The 14,547-nt window shown below is 48.6% G+C and overlaps 1 protein-coding gene across 1 annotated transcript in view; it reads right to left on the reverse strand.

The window, feature by feature from the left end:
* Positions 1-1,974: 1,974 nt before the first annotated feature.
* The window catches only part of LOC120839169, a 58,198-nt gene continuing 45,625 nt past the window's right edge, over positions 1,975-14,547 (reverse strand). Inside the window, exons 3-5 of the mRNA XM_040209421.1 lie at positions 14,249-14,322; positions 3,584-3,661; positions 1,975-2,105 (exon numbers count right to left, since the gene is read on the reverse strand). Coding sequence (XP_040065355.1) covers positions 1,975-2,105; positions 3,584-3,661; positions 14,249-14,322 — 283 coding nt within the window. The remainder of the gene's footprint in view (positions 2,106-3,583; positions 3,662-14,248; positions 14,323-14,547) is intronic.

Raw genomic sequence — 14,547 nt, forward strand, 5'->3', positions numbered from 1 at the left:
GCATGGCGGCTCTGCTTTTACGAATGCAAGGTAAACGAGAAATAATTCAATTTTTGTTGTCAAAAGAGGCAAAGCTCTTCTAGACTTCAAGCCAGCGAAGCTTTCGGGCTCGTCTCATGTGTGCATGAGCTCTCCACTGCACAGACACTGAAACAGCAGACTGCCAGGGAGTTCCTTAAGTCGGTTGAAGGACTAGGATGTTCGCATCGAGTTCATAAGATGATTCTCAAGGAAGCTGCACGGCCAGTGATTCAGCCTGCAAGGCGCGTGCCGCATGCTCTGCGAGAGCCGTTCCAGCTAGGGCTAGAACAGATGGAAGCAGCGGGAATCATCATCAAGAAGGACGAACCTTCAGATTGGGTAGGCCCTCTCATTATAGTGTTTAATAGAATGGCATTTAGGGATATGCATGGATCCCTGTCATATAAACCAAGGCTTAAAACGAGAACATCGTGAGTTTCCACGTCGGCAGGACATTGAGTCTGAGTTGGCCGGAGCTCAGCTTTTTTTTAGTAAATTAGACGCAAATGCTGGACTTCATCAAATTCCTCTTGATGATGCGACAGCCAAGATCTGTACGTTCGGTACGCCGTTTGTGCAATATCGATTTTTGCGTTTACCATTTCGTATTGCATCAGCACCAGAGGTATTTCAGAAAACAATGAGCCAAGCATTTGACGGCTTGCAAAGCTTACATGTCTACATCGACAATGTATCTATCTGGGGTTCCTCGCGCGAGGAGCACGGACTAACAGTTATCTTGAAAGCTGCAAAAGCTGCAGGATTAACACTAAACTTAGACAAATGCATGTTTGGAGTCGAACAAATAAATTATCTCAGGGATCCTGTGTTCGATCCTCACCCCTTCCCGTTTCGAACTGGATGGACATCGTAGCGGAACGGCCGCGGTAGCGGCGTGCGGTCACGTATCACTAGTGCGTGGCACACGTTAAAGACCCCAGGCTAGCGGTTGTACTGCACTGGCTAAATTTCTCATACAGCCGGCACACAAGACGCCCATCGAGACTGACTCACTTCCGGTCGTCTAAAAATACACACAATACACCTCGCAACTTTCACGACCTATAGGGGGCGCACTGGCGCCTGTCAAAATGACTGTCATCTGGATGAACGTCGCAGAATAGCAGTACGAGGCTGGAACTGCGACGCGTAAGCATATTCGAGTTTTACTATATAAGAGCAGTATTAGAGCCTTACTTTATTTTTCCACACCAGGAAGGTGCATGCGAGCACCTTTCTAATGAAGCCGATCATTCAGGAGCTAGGGAGCGCGATTCTCACACCAAGGTACCACCATCGCTGAAATACGCAAATTATTAACCACTATCGTCATCTAAGGCGAAAAGGAACGTCGCCAGTCGGCACAACCACCTCCACATTCACACAACCTCACTTCAAAGAGAGGAGTTACACATGGGCTAATCTTATCTCATTCGAACCTCCACTGAACTGGATAAACGAAACAAGAACGATAAAAACATTTTAATATGCCCGTGGCTACTTCTCCACATAAACAACACGCATATTTAGACAATTATCCTGACGTGGCACAAATAGTCGGTTGCCCTTTCTAAATAAGGTCAGATGCTGTACCTTTTTGTTAAAGAATTCATGCTGCATCAATTTGCGGAAAGGAGAGCTTCATCCCACTACACAGTGTACTTTCCCTCTGTCAAAATTTTAATATTGGAGTCAGTTAATATTTCAAAACACATATCGAATTTTATATTGCCTCACCGAACAAACCCGTATCGCGCGGAGCAATGAAAAAAAAAAAAAACACAGGAGTCACGCTTTACAAACGTATTTATTGCCTTAACATACAAAAGTATAGTAAGCTACCTTTTTCTGGTCACTCCAACCAGCCCCCACCGATACCGCGACATCGGCGTTTCAATAATAACCGCCGGAAATGTCTGCGGAGACAAAGCTCCCTGCCGCGAGGCTGATTCTTCAGGTCGGGCAGGTCTCGTTGTAAATGTAATACTTCTGACCTGTCCCGCAGAGGAGATCGAAGACGAATTCGCAGCACGTTTCGTTCCTTCCCAGGGCGCTCTCGGGAACGAGGAGTGTGCATGCCCATTCTGCACCGTTGGAAAAGAAATCGTTCCTGTTCGATAACTTCATCATCTCGAGATCTCATATCATGAAAGGGGTTGTGACACGCCAAAAATAAAATATTGCATAACTATACTGCTAGGACCCATTGTATGTTCCTATAATCCTGCTAAATTTGTTTTGAAAAAGGCGCGATAATTTCGTGGATAAATCGATTTATATGCGGCCCCCTCGGAGGGGCAGATCCGGGCGGACCTGGAGGCTGATGACGTAGCCAGCCTCCAGCGCGGTGTCTCTTTGCACGCACTCACAGACTCGGCTCTCTTGGCATATCAACTCTCAGCTTCCTCGTTTACCTTCCACGTTTCCAGCATCCGGTCTGTGACGATTACGTCTACGGCATCGATCGCTTTGTCGAAGTGTTCGACATCGACCGCAGCAGCGATGAGAGTGATTGCTATCAAGAGATGTTGGAAGCTGTTCATCTTGACTGCGACCCGCTGGCGACGAGCTCCAGCGACGACGAGTTCGCCGTGGTCACCGTCGTCCGGGAATATCTCGCAGGCGCATGCAGGGTGGAAGGTCAACCGGCCGGGGGGCGAGAGCGAGAATAGCTTTCAGTTTACCGAGCTGTTTCAGTGGTTTTGTTCGTACCGCGACGAGAAGAGCTTGGGCGATCATGGGGGCGCCTAGAATAAGAGAGTGTTCATGGTCACGTGGTTCATGGACACCATGGTGTGACTAACTTGAGCAGTGTTGCCAGGTCGCCAGATGAAAACTATAAAAATTCGTAAATTGGATATTGCAATTATCAGAGCTCTAAAAATTGCGTAACTTCGTGTATATACTAAGTAGCCTATAAGCATTCCATTTCAAGAATAATCTATCCGTTTAATTTTCGTGTCATAACCCCTTTAAAAAAAATACATTGACGTGTAGATAATCTTATGTTACTTCCCCTGTTGCCCTTGTAAAGTCGAAACTACCGCCAACACGCCGAGAGACCAAGAGAGACTTTTTTGTCGATCTGACCTATTCTTAGGTGACAAAGTTTCAGTGATTTGGTTTGTTAGCGTCACTCCCTCTGAAAGCCCCTGCACTTACATTTCCCCACGACGCACATGATACGCCATCCAATACTTTGATTTTAATCTGTCTGACAAATAAGATGTGGGGAAACCGTTTCACCCTACAGCGGTCATGAGCCTTCAGCGGCGAAACAGGTGGAAGCCCTTTTGCCACTCAAACAGCACAACCATCGGAGCACGATGCCGTTCTCCCTATACCGTCTCCCTAACAAAGCGGGCCTTCCCGCCCGCTTTGTTTAGGATTGTAAAATGAGGCCATTTTCGTCGCGACGCTTGTTTCTTTTAACACGCGATGCTATATAGCGTTCTGAGCTTAAGATATGCTATCGTGTTTCATAAAATATATCGCGTTTAATATTGCATCTTAAAAAAGCGGAGCGTCTACGAACCTCAAATATGTGAGCGAAGATACTTACCGCCAGCGTAGATGTTTCTGAAGACTGTGCACTCATGACAGTCCAGATACGCAACATAAACTGTCAACGAAACGTTTTCTAAAAAAAAAAGGGGGGGAAAAAATCGATATAAGTTAGTTCTTTGGATTGTACTGCTTGTCTCATGTGGTAATTGTGGGCATATTTTCAATCTTTTTACTGTCGTACTGTTTATTATTCTTATGCGAGACTTTTGGAACGATGCAAATGCCCTACTTTGAGTTCTAGACGGCGTGAGCGCGATTTCTTTGTTTCTGTATAAATGTATTCCTGGATCGATTGATTGCCTAGTTCTCACATCTGCTATTAATATTCACGTTTCGAGACGAGTTTTGCGGGTTTCTTCGACTTTCCATGTTAATCACATCATCCCAACCAGTCCAATGATCCGTTCAACACTTCTACAATACCCTCGATGGAGCAGATATTGATGTTTTCAACCCAAATTTCGTAGCTTTTAGGGATTTGTAACTAACCTGTGAACATTTTGTTGTGCATCATTATCAAGGCATCAAGCTCTTCATGAGCACGAAAAATTATCCAATGAATGAATGAATATCGTAGATATTCATTCATTCATTGGTCATCTCGCAGGTCATCTCAGATTTTCAAAAGCGTACTTCATGACCCGAAATTAAATATTTTGGATCGGCATGCACCGTACAATTAACAAATATGTCTAAGCATGTCACTCATGCCAAGCAAAGAGCTACGCCTCCTTGTCCTCTATGAGCAATTTATACACCGACAAACCCATTTGGTCCCGTGGGACTCGACTTTCTCGGTCCCTTCTGCGCGTCAAAAGCAAAGAATTTATGGAGAAGTGTAGCCATCGATTACTTGACACGGTACACCTAGAGTTCCCGTATGGGCTCCCTACGGCACCCAGAGTTGCTTGTTCATCCCCATAGCATCGGCTTTCTTGCACGGCATTCGGAGTCTGCTCCTCACGTGACTGAATTCGGCGAATAGTGGCGCCGCGCGTTCGAGGTGCGCAGCGCGCTCAAAAGCAGAGGAACGTACGCCGGGTCGCGTGCACCGTCTACTTTCCTGCACGAAAATTGTGCTCCTCACATGATCGGATCTCTGCGAATAGCGGCGCGGCGGCACGTGAAAAACAGACGCGACTCTCTGGCTCCCAATAGACCGATCTTACCAAGCCAGAGCTCTGCACCAAGCCTTCGGAGCATGCGTGACGCCGCCATAACTTTAGTTCACCGGAGGCAAATGGCGGTGCGCGAAGGTTCGTGGCGTCTCGTGCTCTACACGCGCAGAACTCTAGCGGGGTTATCGCACGTGCAGAAAGAAGTTCCCTCGATGCATTGCGGCAGCGGTGGCGTAGTCAAACTGGCTGCTGAGATCGGCCTATTCAGGAACTCAAGAAGGTAGGGCGAGGGTAAGACGGGCCGGAGAGGAGGATGCAGACGGAACGCTAAAGAGAGGAGGCGGTTTCCCTCTCTCTTTTCCAGGGTTCCGTCTGCTTCCTCCTCCCCTGCCCCTTCTTACCCTCGCCCTTCGTTCTTGAGTTGCAACGGACTATTCACGACGTGAGCGATCGAAAGCGTCGCTGTGGTCGGCCCACCACAATTGGTCGAATGCTGACTATGACGTCAGCAAAGGATGTCTCATCGACGGAAATAAGAGGAATGTAGGAACTTCAATTTTGTCGGTGTTGGCAGTGTTGCTTTGAGAGCGCCATGAGTTCAGGCTTCCACCATGCCCATTACAAACACCATCGAACTTGTTGTTCACAAGGTAGTGACGTCACGAAAGGTAACCGAACGAGGGCTCTACCGAAACATTTCGCCGCTAATAGGTACGCCGAAACCAAAGCGCACCCCGCTGCCACGGCCCTTCATGCAGCCGATTGTTTCTGCATTCCATCTGCCTCGGACGTAAAGCGCTCCCCAGTCCATTGTCACAGATCGCGGTACACCATTTCTTGCAAAGCTCTCTCAAGAAGTCTGTCGTCTCGCCTGCAGAATTCACCACATTACTATACTGTCTATCATCCCGAAACAAATGTATCGGCACTGCAAAACGCTTCAATAATACACTAGCCGACATGAATTCCATGTATGTTGCACATGACCGCGACAGTTGGGACTTCATTTTGCCTTACGTAACATACGCCTGTAATAATAGAAGTCAGGCAACCATAGGCTGATCCTCGTATTATTTTATATGCGCAAGAACCGTTGGCCACCATTGAAACCCTCTCAACATACACCGACGACTCTTCTCTTGAAACGTATGACCTAGAGCAACTAAATGAGCTGCGCTTAGAGTATCGGCACTCTGTTCCCCGACATTGTTGTGGGCACCGCCATTTTGGTGCTTGTGGAGAGCAGACGCAACTGCCGATCGTCATGATTCAAAAGTGCGACTTCCTCAGCATTAGATTCGGTGTTAGGAAGGTCATGTAATATTGCTTTGCTCTGTCGTGAACTGTTTGAACATTTATGGAGGGCGAAAAGGCGTTTCATGTGATTTCAGATAAGACACAATAGGGCAAGTGTCGTTACTCTGAAGCGTAGCTTATTTAGTGGCACTAGTATGACCAAGATATCCTCTACAGCGCCGAAGAAGTTCGACAACTGTCCCGCATCCGTACCTTGGAGTCAGAGCAGCAACAAATGATTCGCCACGCCAAAAACCATACTCCAGTGTCCGATAAAAATTGCCGGCGAAGCTTTCCTCTAGACACCCTTTTTTTTTTTAAGAATCTTTTATCAGGGGCCCTAATCTGGACACGGCGAAAACGTCGGCGAGAAATCCGGCGGCTCTGATTGGCCGGCGGCGTTGTCCAATCAGGGCCGCCAGATTTCTCGACGACTTTCTCGACAACTGTCCAGATCAGGGCCCTAATTTTCCACGGACTATGAAGTGACCCCAGTTCTCCCGCCACGCGACAACTGCAGTGAATCTCTTGACATCGTCCACGTCGCAAGTCAGAAACCCTATACCACCGTCAAACCCCTCCATAACCTATATATGGCTGCTGAACCGGCTCTTTTTGAACGGAGATGTAATCGTCCTTTTGAAACTTCCGCGCCATCGCCTGTCCGCCATTGCTTGATCACGTTCACTGATCACGTATTGGACACGAAGGCTTCGTCAGCGTTCGGCGTGAACTCGGCTTAGCTCGTATTGGACCCGAGCGCGCGTCACCGCTTGACGAGGGCTCGGATCCAATCACGCACTCCATATCCAAGAAATGGCACCCATCAATGTGACTCGATATGGACTTTTTAAATGGTTCTATTGATAGAAAAAAAAGTGAAGCTCATGAGATAGAGCTAGGCCGGCGCAACTCGTGTTTGGCGAAATTCTGCTTCAAAACAGGGTGCCTTCAAGTGTCCTTCGATAATGGCGATGGCATCTACCCTTTTGTTCCCGGCGCTTTTTTCTTGTTTGTTGTTTTTGTCGTCTTTCTGGAGCGCGTGAAAGAGAGCCTCCTTGCGCGGGCTTTTGGGTTTGACCACGGCCGGAATGGAAGCGCGCGCTCTCTTTCTCTTCTTACGGCTTTGTAACCGCCCGGGATGTTGCTGTTGTTTGTTTATTTTGGGGTGAAGAGAAAGGGGGGAGCCAGGAGATATGTGGGCCTCCAGTCAGGGGCAAGTCGCTACCTGGCTTTTTGGGAGATGGGTAAATAAAGGAAAGAGAAAGAAGAAATGGTTATGTACAAGTTCGAACATATCTGATGCATTGTTCTCCAAAAGCCAACGGGCTTGTTAAGAATTGGGCTTGTGAGAAAATGACTCCACAGCGAGCAGGAAGATAGCATCCACTCCTATCGCAGTGCCGATCCCAGATGGCAAAGTCCGTCAATGTACCGCGGAGGTTCCCATCTCGGCTCCGCACCAGACAAGAATGTTGCTAACTTGCTGTGCTACCTATTCACTGCATACGTTAATTTAAAAATTGAATACTTGTCCTAGATCCGTCGTGTAAGTTTTGTTTTGTGTCTGCGAACATCAGAGTCGATCCAAGAGCTCACTGTCCCGGAGATATTGGAGGAGAGCACGGAAGGCCTTTTTAACTATTCCCCGCGTTCCACTGGGGCTCAAAAGCTCTTGGGCAGTGGAGTGGGGAAGTCCAACTGCAGCGTAGGATCGCAATAGCACTTTTCGGAGATCCTGATGGGTTGGACACAAAAGTAGTGCATGGATTGTGTCTTCAGGATCACCACAAGTTGGGCATCCGGGATCTGTCTTGCGGCGGTACATATGGAGACGCTTTGCGGTGTGCGGGCAGCCAGTTCGAAGTCTGTGAAGGAGTGATGCCTCTGAACGTGGGAGTTTACGTGGGATGCTTGGTGGTGGTCTTCCTGTCGCTACCCCTGTGTGGGGGTGTTTTTTGCGGATGGTATCCCGTATAAGTCTGTGTGCCTCATTAAAGCAATCTAAAATGAATGTAGGGTCACCGTCATTATGAGCCCGCGCAGCTAGCTCGTCTGCTCCCTCGTTACCGGGAATTCCAACATGGGAGGGAATCCACTGCAAAGCCAAACTCCAGCCAAGGTCTTCCACCGTTGCAGCTGTTAATGCTACTCTATTTAAAAGAGGGGTGGCCCTCTCGAGGCGTTGAAGTTGTTGTAGCGCCCCTAGAGTCCGTGAGCACCACAGCTTTGGTTGGCGGGGTGATGTTTTTAATGGACTCAAGCGCTGCCCAGATAGCAACAAGTTCTGCAGTAGTTGATGATGTCTCGAAGTTAAGCCGGCCAGACACTTCGAAGTCTATTTCGGGAATAGTAATAGCAACAGTTGCTGTTTTCTTGATCGCATTGACTGAGGCGTCCGTGTATACATGGGTCCAATCACCGTAAGCTTCCTCCAGGCGTTCGAACGTGATCGATCGGGCGACTAACGTGGGGACATCCGCCTTACGTTGGAAAATTGGTAGTGTTTCCCGTATCAACAGGGGCGCTCTCTTTGAATGTGGGGGAGGTGGGTATAAATATTCCCCTGGTGCTCCAATCTCGTGCTGAAAATGAGATGCCAGCTGTCCGAGGTGAGAATTTTTACGGGCCAACAGGTGGGAATTAATATTGTCCACCGCAGGAACACTGTTAATGCGAGCAATGTGACGCATAGCTCTCTCCTCAAGTCTTAACGATAGAGGCCATTCTTCTGCCGCAACAAGGGTCGGGGTGTTTGCTGAAGATGGTGGAAGTCCGAGGCAGCAACGCAGGGCCTTCCTGTGAAATGTGTCAATGTCCCGAATCTGGGCCCTTCCTATGTTTAGGAGAGGCAGGGAGTACAGGAGCCTCGACATTATAAGACCTTTGTAGAGTTGTAGGCGAGTACGTTGTGGCGCTCCCCACGAAGGGCCTCCGAGATGTCGTATGACTCGTAGTAGCTCACGACATCGCTCCAAAGTCCTCCGAACCTCAGGTCTCCAGGTCACGCGGTCATCCACCTGCACCCCAAGATAGATATGACTACCAACTCTCTTAACAGGAGTTCCAGCAATCATTAGCCGCAGTGCGTGCTCGGGTGCTCGTCCTACTGGTCGGTAAAGGAGCGACGCGGTTTTTTCCACTGATAGTGAGAGGCCGAGTTTTGAAATCATCAGAGCCGTAGCATCTAGGGCTACCTGAAGTCGATTTCGGATAGCTACGGCACTTTCGGAGGGACCCTCGCTCCACATGGCAACGTCGTCGGCGTATATTGCCATGCCGACATGGAGGGCCTCGTTGTTGGTCGGAAGCCATTGAGGAAGCGATGCCATCACCACGTTGAAGAGTATGATTATGTATGGTGATTGGTAGTGAAGAGTATGGTGATTGGTAGTGAAGAGTATGGTGATTGGACGTGAAGTGCTAGTTGCACCAGGGATCTTGACAGTGAAGCTCCGTCCAGTGAGGAACGACTCTATGAATGTAAGGATTCGGCCACAGATACCAAAGTGCTTGAGTCGCTGGATGATGATAGAATGAGGCAGTGTGTCGAACGCACGACTAATGTCTAGAAAGACACAGTGCACCATTCGGCCAGTGGATTTGGCTTCTTCTAGGGTCGACACGAGGTCTCCTATCGCATCGGCTGTGCACCTCCTTGCTCGAAAGCCCGCCAACGAAGGTGGGAAAGCATTCGCTCGATCTAGAAGCCACGTGAGGCGCCGGAGAACCATGCGTTCTAGGAGTTTTCCAAGGCAGCTTGTTAACGACACAGGCCTGTAGGATGAGATTTCGTCCAATGGTTTTCCTTGCTTAGGTATTGAAATGATTATTGACTCTTTCCATGTATTTGGGAGTGTCCCATCTTTCCAGATGGCGTTCAGTTTCTCGAGAATGTCGGGGTGATAATCTGGGTCTATATTTCGAAGAGACTGATACGTTATACCGTCAGGACCTGAAGCGCTCTTCCTTCTAGTGTATTTAAGTGCGTGCGTAAGCTCTGCCAGAGTGAAGTCGGTGTAGCTGGCCAATGTGCTCTCGCTGTCTGGAGGGACACTGGTGAACTGCGGGGCATTCAATGTTTGCTGGTGTACAGGCTGTGCAGTAGAGGACCGAGCAAACTCGTCCGCCAGATGCTCCGCCATTTCAGTCATGGTTTGACCTGTCTTGATTGCAAGTGTTGTAATGGGATGTCGCGGAATTTTGGCCCCTTTAAGAGCTCGAACGAGCCCCCACGCCCGTCTTCCTCCCCCAGGGCCACTCAGCGAAGCACAGTCACTACTCCACTGCCACTTTTGCAGCTTTTTTGTGTGTCGACGGAAGCAAGCATCTATGCGGTTGTATCGTGCCCAATCCCATAAGGCGTCCGTATGCAGCGCCCTTCGTTGGGCTTGTCGTCGAGCGGCTCGGAGATTAAGCCACTCAAGGTCAGGTGTAGGACGTGTCGCTGGAATCTTAACAATGCGGGTTGCGCGTTGCAAACACTCCGCAATGCAAGTAGTGATGTCTGTATAGCTTTTACTATCTGCGGCGGAAGTGAAGTATTGACGAAATAGGTCCCAGTTAACCACCTTGCACTCCTTGATGGTCTTCGGAGCCGCTCTGGGGTGTATCACGTTGATTGGAAAATGGTCACTTCCGCCCGTGTCCGGCTCCACAGTCCAGAGAGCGTCGATTTCTACCGAGACCAGCGTTATGTCCAGGGTGCTCGCCTTTGTGTGCCGTCGGCAGAATGTAGCCGATCCGTCGTTGAGAGCTCGGAGATTGAACGCTGCTGTCGTTGTCTCTATCTGACGTCCTCGCTTATCCGTGCGAGTGCCACCCCATATCTTATTGTGAGCATTGAAGTCTCCACAAATAATTAAGTTTCCTCGGCTTCTGTTACTTATTTTTTCAAGTGACTTTGTGTCCCAGAGGCCTTGTGGCGTGACGTACGCTGATACAATTGTCGTTTCATTTTTTCCCATTCTGATCGTCACTCCCACATACTCTTCAGATGGTGAACATAGGTCCGAAAGGTCAAGCTCAGAGTGATGTACTTCATCTCGCACAAGTATAGAGACCCTTGATCTTCCATTTGGGTTTATAGCCGCGCTATGATATAACACGTAAGGTGATAAGCGTATCTCTCCGGGCAAGACGTTCGTTTCCTGAAGGGCCAGGACATCAATTTTCTTATCTGTGAGGAATTGCCGCAGTTCAGAAAGTCGAGTGCGCAGTCCGTTTACATTCCATTGAAGCAGCGAAGGAAACAATGGACTACGCCTGTGCCGTGCTGTGCCGCAGTGTTGGAATTCGCTTGAAGTTCCACACTTAGAGGCTTCTCTTCGTTGGTAACGATGCGCACTTGTGTTGAGTGATCCTACTGACAGCCTGCTAGAAGGTGAAGCATTGTCTGGATGATGGATGCAAGGGTACCCGCCCAGGAGGCTTCAATTTTCGCCAAAACTGCAAGTGCTATACTAGCACCTGCCTTTATGATTGATATCCATCCAGGAGCTTCACTTTCCTGTGTAACTTGGTTGCTAGCTTTGTCTTCTTTTTCAACTTGGTCTTTTTTGGCACAGGGGCGTGTCGAAGGTCCCGCGTTGGGTGATGGCTGATGTATAGATTCCTCTGACGAACCTTGCGTCAAGATCTCACTGATTGTGGGATTGGTGTTCATCTTTTCTTTAACGTTTTGGCCAGTTCTTTTGAGCGCTGAAGCATGAGTGTCCTTACCAGTTTCTTCTGACTTTGACTCTGCTCTTCTGGTGCCCTCGGTGCTGTCCCTGGTCGTTTTTTGACGGAAGATGGCGGATCTTGCTTCACGAAACCCTACGGTATTCATTTTTGAATATGTAGCTACAGACTGTGCTTCCTTCCACTTCGGGCATATGTGCGATGTAGCCTCATGATTCCCACTGCAATTTATGCATTTCACTGAACTGGGCGTGCATCCCTCAGCTGTCGGAACGTGGTTCTCGGCACATCGATTGCAAGCTTGGGCGCGTTTGCAGGCGATTTTTTTGTGCCCGAAACCGCCGCAGTTGTGGCATTGTATGGGCTTCTCTTTGAATGGGACAACAGTGTCGCACATATCCCAGTAAGACATGGCTCGGAAGGCGGCTGCCGCTGAAGATGACTTTGACGACTCGAGATTTTCCAAGTCGTCGCACATTGGCAATCTTGGCTTCTGATCGTAGGTGTTGTGCCAGTTCTTCATCGGTGACTTCCGCATCAACGTCGTGAATTACTCCGACGCTTGTTTTACCTGACAACGGAGAGTATGGTCGAACTTGGAAACCGCATAGTAGTGTATTGTTCATCAGCACGTGTGCTGCATGTCCGTTTCGGACGTCTACTGCAATAAGGTTGAGTCGTTGATTGTAGCGCACTTGAAGAATGCATTCTGGACTTATCTTCTCGAGAGCCTGTGTGACCTTGAGACTGCTAAGGGAAGTTAATTTTTTCTCTGAGTCAGTCGGGGCATATATGACGGTGAGACTGTTGGAGACGTTGTTTGGCACACGTGTTGTGCCAGAATCGGAGAGTGAGTCATCACTTCGAACACGTTTCCGATTTCCAGAGATGCAAGTACCATTGACCTCCAGAGTCGTTGTCCTGCTCCATGTCGGAATGTCCTAAGTTAGAAAATTCGGGTGAGGCGTTTGGAGTGGCAGCAGGGCTGTCTTCCATGGGGCTTACCGTTGGGCGTTGCCCAGGAGTGACATCAGGGGGGCTATGTTGCGCTTTTTGCACTCCCAGGAGACTAGGGAGAGGGAAGTGACGTCAACGACATAGCAAACGCAGATTGGGTGTTGACTTTGTTTTCTTCTGTCAACATCCAATCTGCATTTGCTGTGTCGTTGACGTCACTTCCCTCTTCCAAGTCTCCTGGAAGTGCAAAAAGCGCAATATAGCACCCCAGAAGATGAATGGTCACCGATGTTCGCGACTTTCTCAGATGAAGACATGGTCCCTTACATGCAGAGGCGTTTGGTAGTAAGAGAAAAGCCCAGTTCCACTTGCCGAAACAAAACTGCCAGGTCAGGATACGAGTACATAGGTTTCAAACGTAAAAGATACCGAGAGAGCAAAATTTTGTGTTCCTTGCTCAAAGCACTTCGTCGTCTTCCAATCGCCCGGGAGTCAATGGCATTTTTTCTCCGTATGTAGTTCACTTGCTTGTCGCCAGGGGCGCAACCACCTCACCCCACCTAACCCCACTCGTAGAGTCCCTTCGAGCTGCTTTGCGCTGGTGTTCGAGCTTCGTAGGTTGTTGTTTTGGCAATGGTTTATTGAACTTCGCTTCGATTTAAGTCATTCTACCGACAGGCAGTGTCGTCAGCAAACTACGTTCCCCTGTGACGAAACATCAGCTGGATATGTGCACAAGCCCTCGAGGAAGCACTTTAAGCTGTAATATGCACTGTGCGAAAATTGTATAGACTACTACACTCTCGTCTAGAGCAGCTGACCGAATTCATGTGCGGCCTATGAAATGATGATGCAGACCACAGCAATAGATAGATTGGGCCTGACTTACACTTCACGAGAGCGTTCGAATTATTTATCATTTAAAGTTGCTCCACGTAGAAGGGGTCCGTCTCCTCCTGTTCTTGAGTTGCAACGGAAGTCCTGGAGGTAAAGGCGAGTATAGTTTTTCCGCAATTGCATTCGCTGTCTCTACTTACCACTTTTTACTGCCGATTCTCTCGGAGATGTGCGTCAAATATTCACCGTTTTGGGCTCATCAAAAGCGCATTAGATAGTGGCTGAGGATCTAAACGTAAGGATCAGGTATCAAAGGCTATAAAAAATCTCGGCCGCAAGTTGCGACGGCGCTGAGATAGTCTGTCAGACGCGCTCTGTGCAAACGGCAAAGGGTAGCCCAGGGGTGAGGTGACAGCGCCCCCCGCGAATTGCGGCAGGAGGTGGCGATTGCCCCAATTGCGAAGGCCGTAAGAAAAGAGAGCGCGCGCTTCCAGTCCGGCCGTGGTTTGACATTGCTACAACATTTTCATTTCGGAGTTTTTTTTTTTTCACATTTTCATTGTGAGCGCGCGCTGTCGGCATCGGGTACTACCGTACCACATAAAATGGCATTACCCTAAACAAGAGGACGTTAAGGCACCCTACTTCGAACAGTCTGGCAGACACCGTTATAGTCGAACCCTCATTCAGTAAAGTAAACCCAACGATTCATCCACAGTCTTAAAATATTTCACAGAATTTAGATATTTATTGTTCTAGGTTTTACTCACGTCCTGGTGCTTGCATGTGTATAACGTTTTTCGCAGTATATCCTTCAGATGATGAGAGGGTACCTGTTAGATTGCTGTAAAAAGAGCGCGAGTAACAACCAAATTTATTCATGGGGTACACTGTGCTCATACCGCACTATATGTAAACAAGAAGAAGAACCTGTCGTTCACCACCTTGTCATGTAAGAGCAATAAAAGGGCATTCACCCGAGTTAGCTGTTTCGTAACTTTCTTATATTCTTAATCTAACTGTGTTTGCGCCATTGTCTCCGAGTTCCAACCAAGTTTCGTACTTTATT

This window comes from Ixodes scapularis, unplaced genomic scaffold (assembly GCF_016920785.2).
Source record: "Ixodes scapularis isolate PalLabHiFi unplaced genomic scaffold, ASM1692078v2 PGA_scaffold3__209_contigs__length_174095766, whole genome shotgun sequence".
NCBI classification, from domain to species: domain Eukaryota; kingdom Metazoa; phylum Arthropoda; class Arachnida; order Ixodida; family Ixodidae; genus Ixodes; species Ixodes scapularis.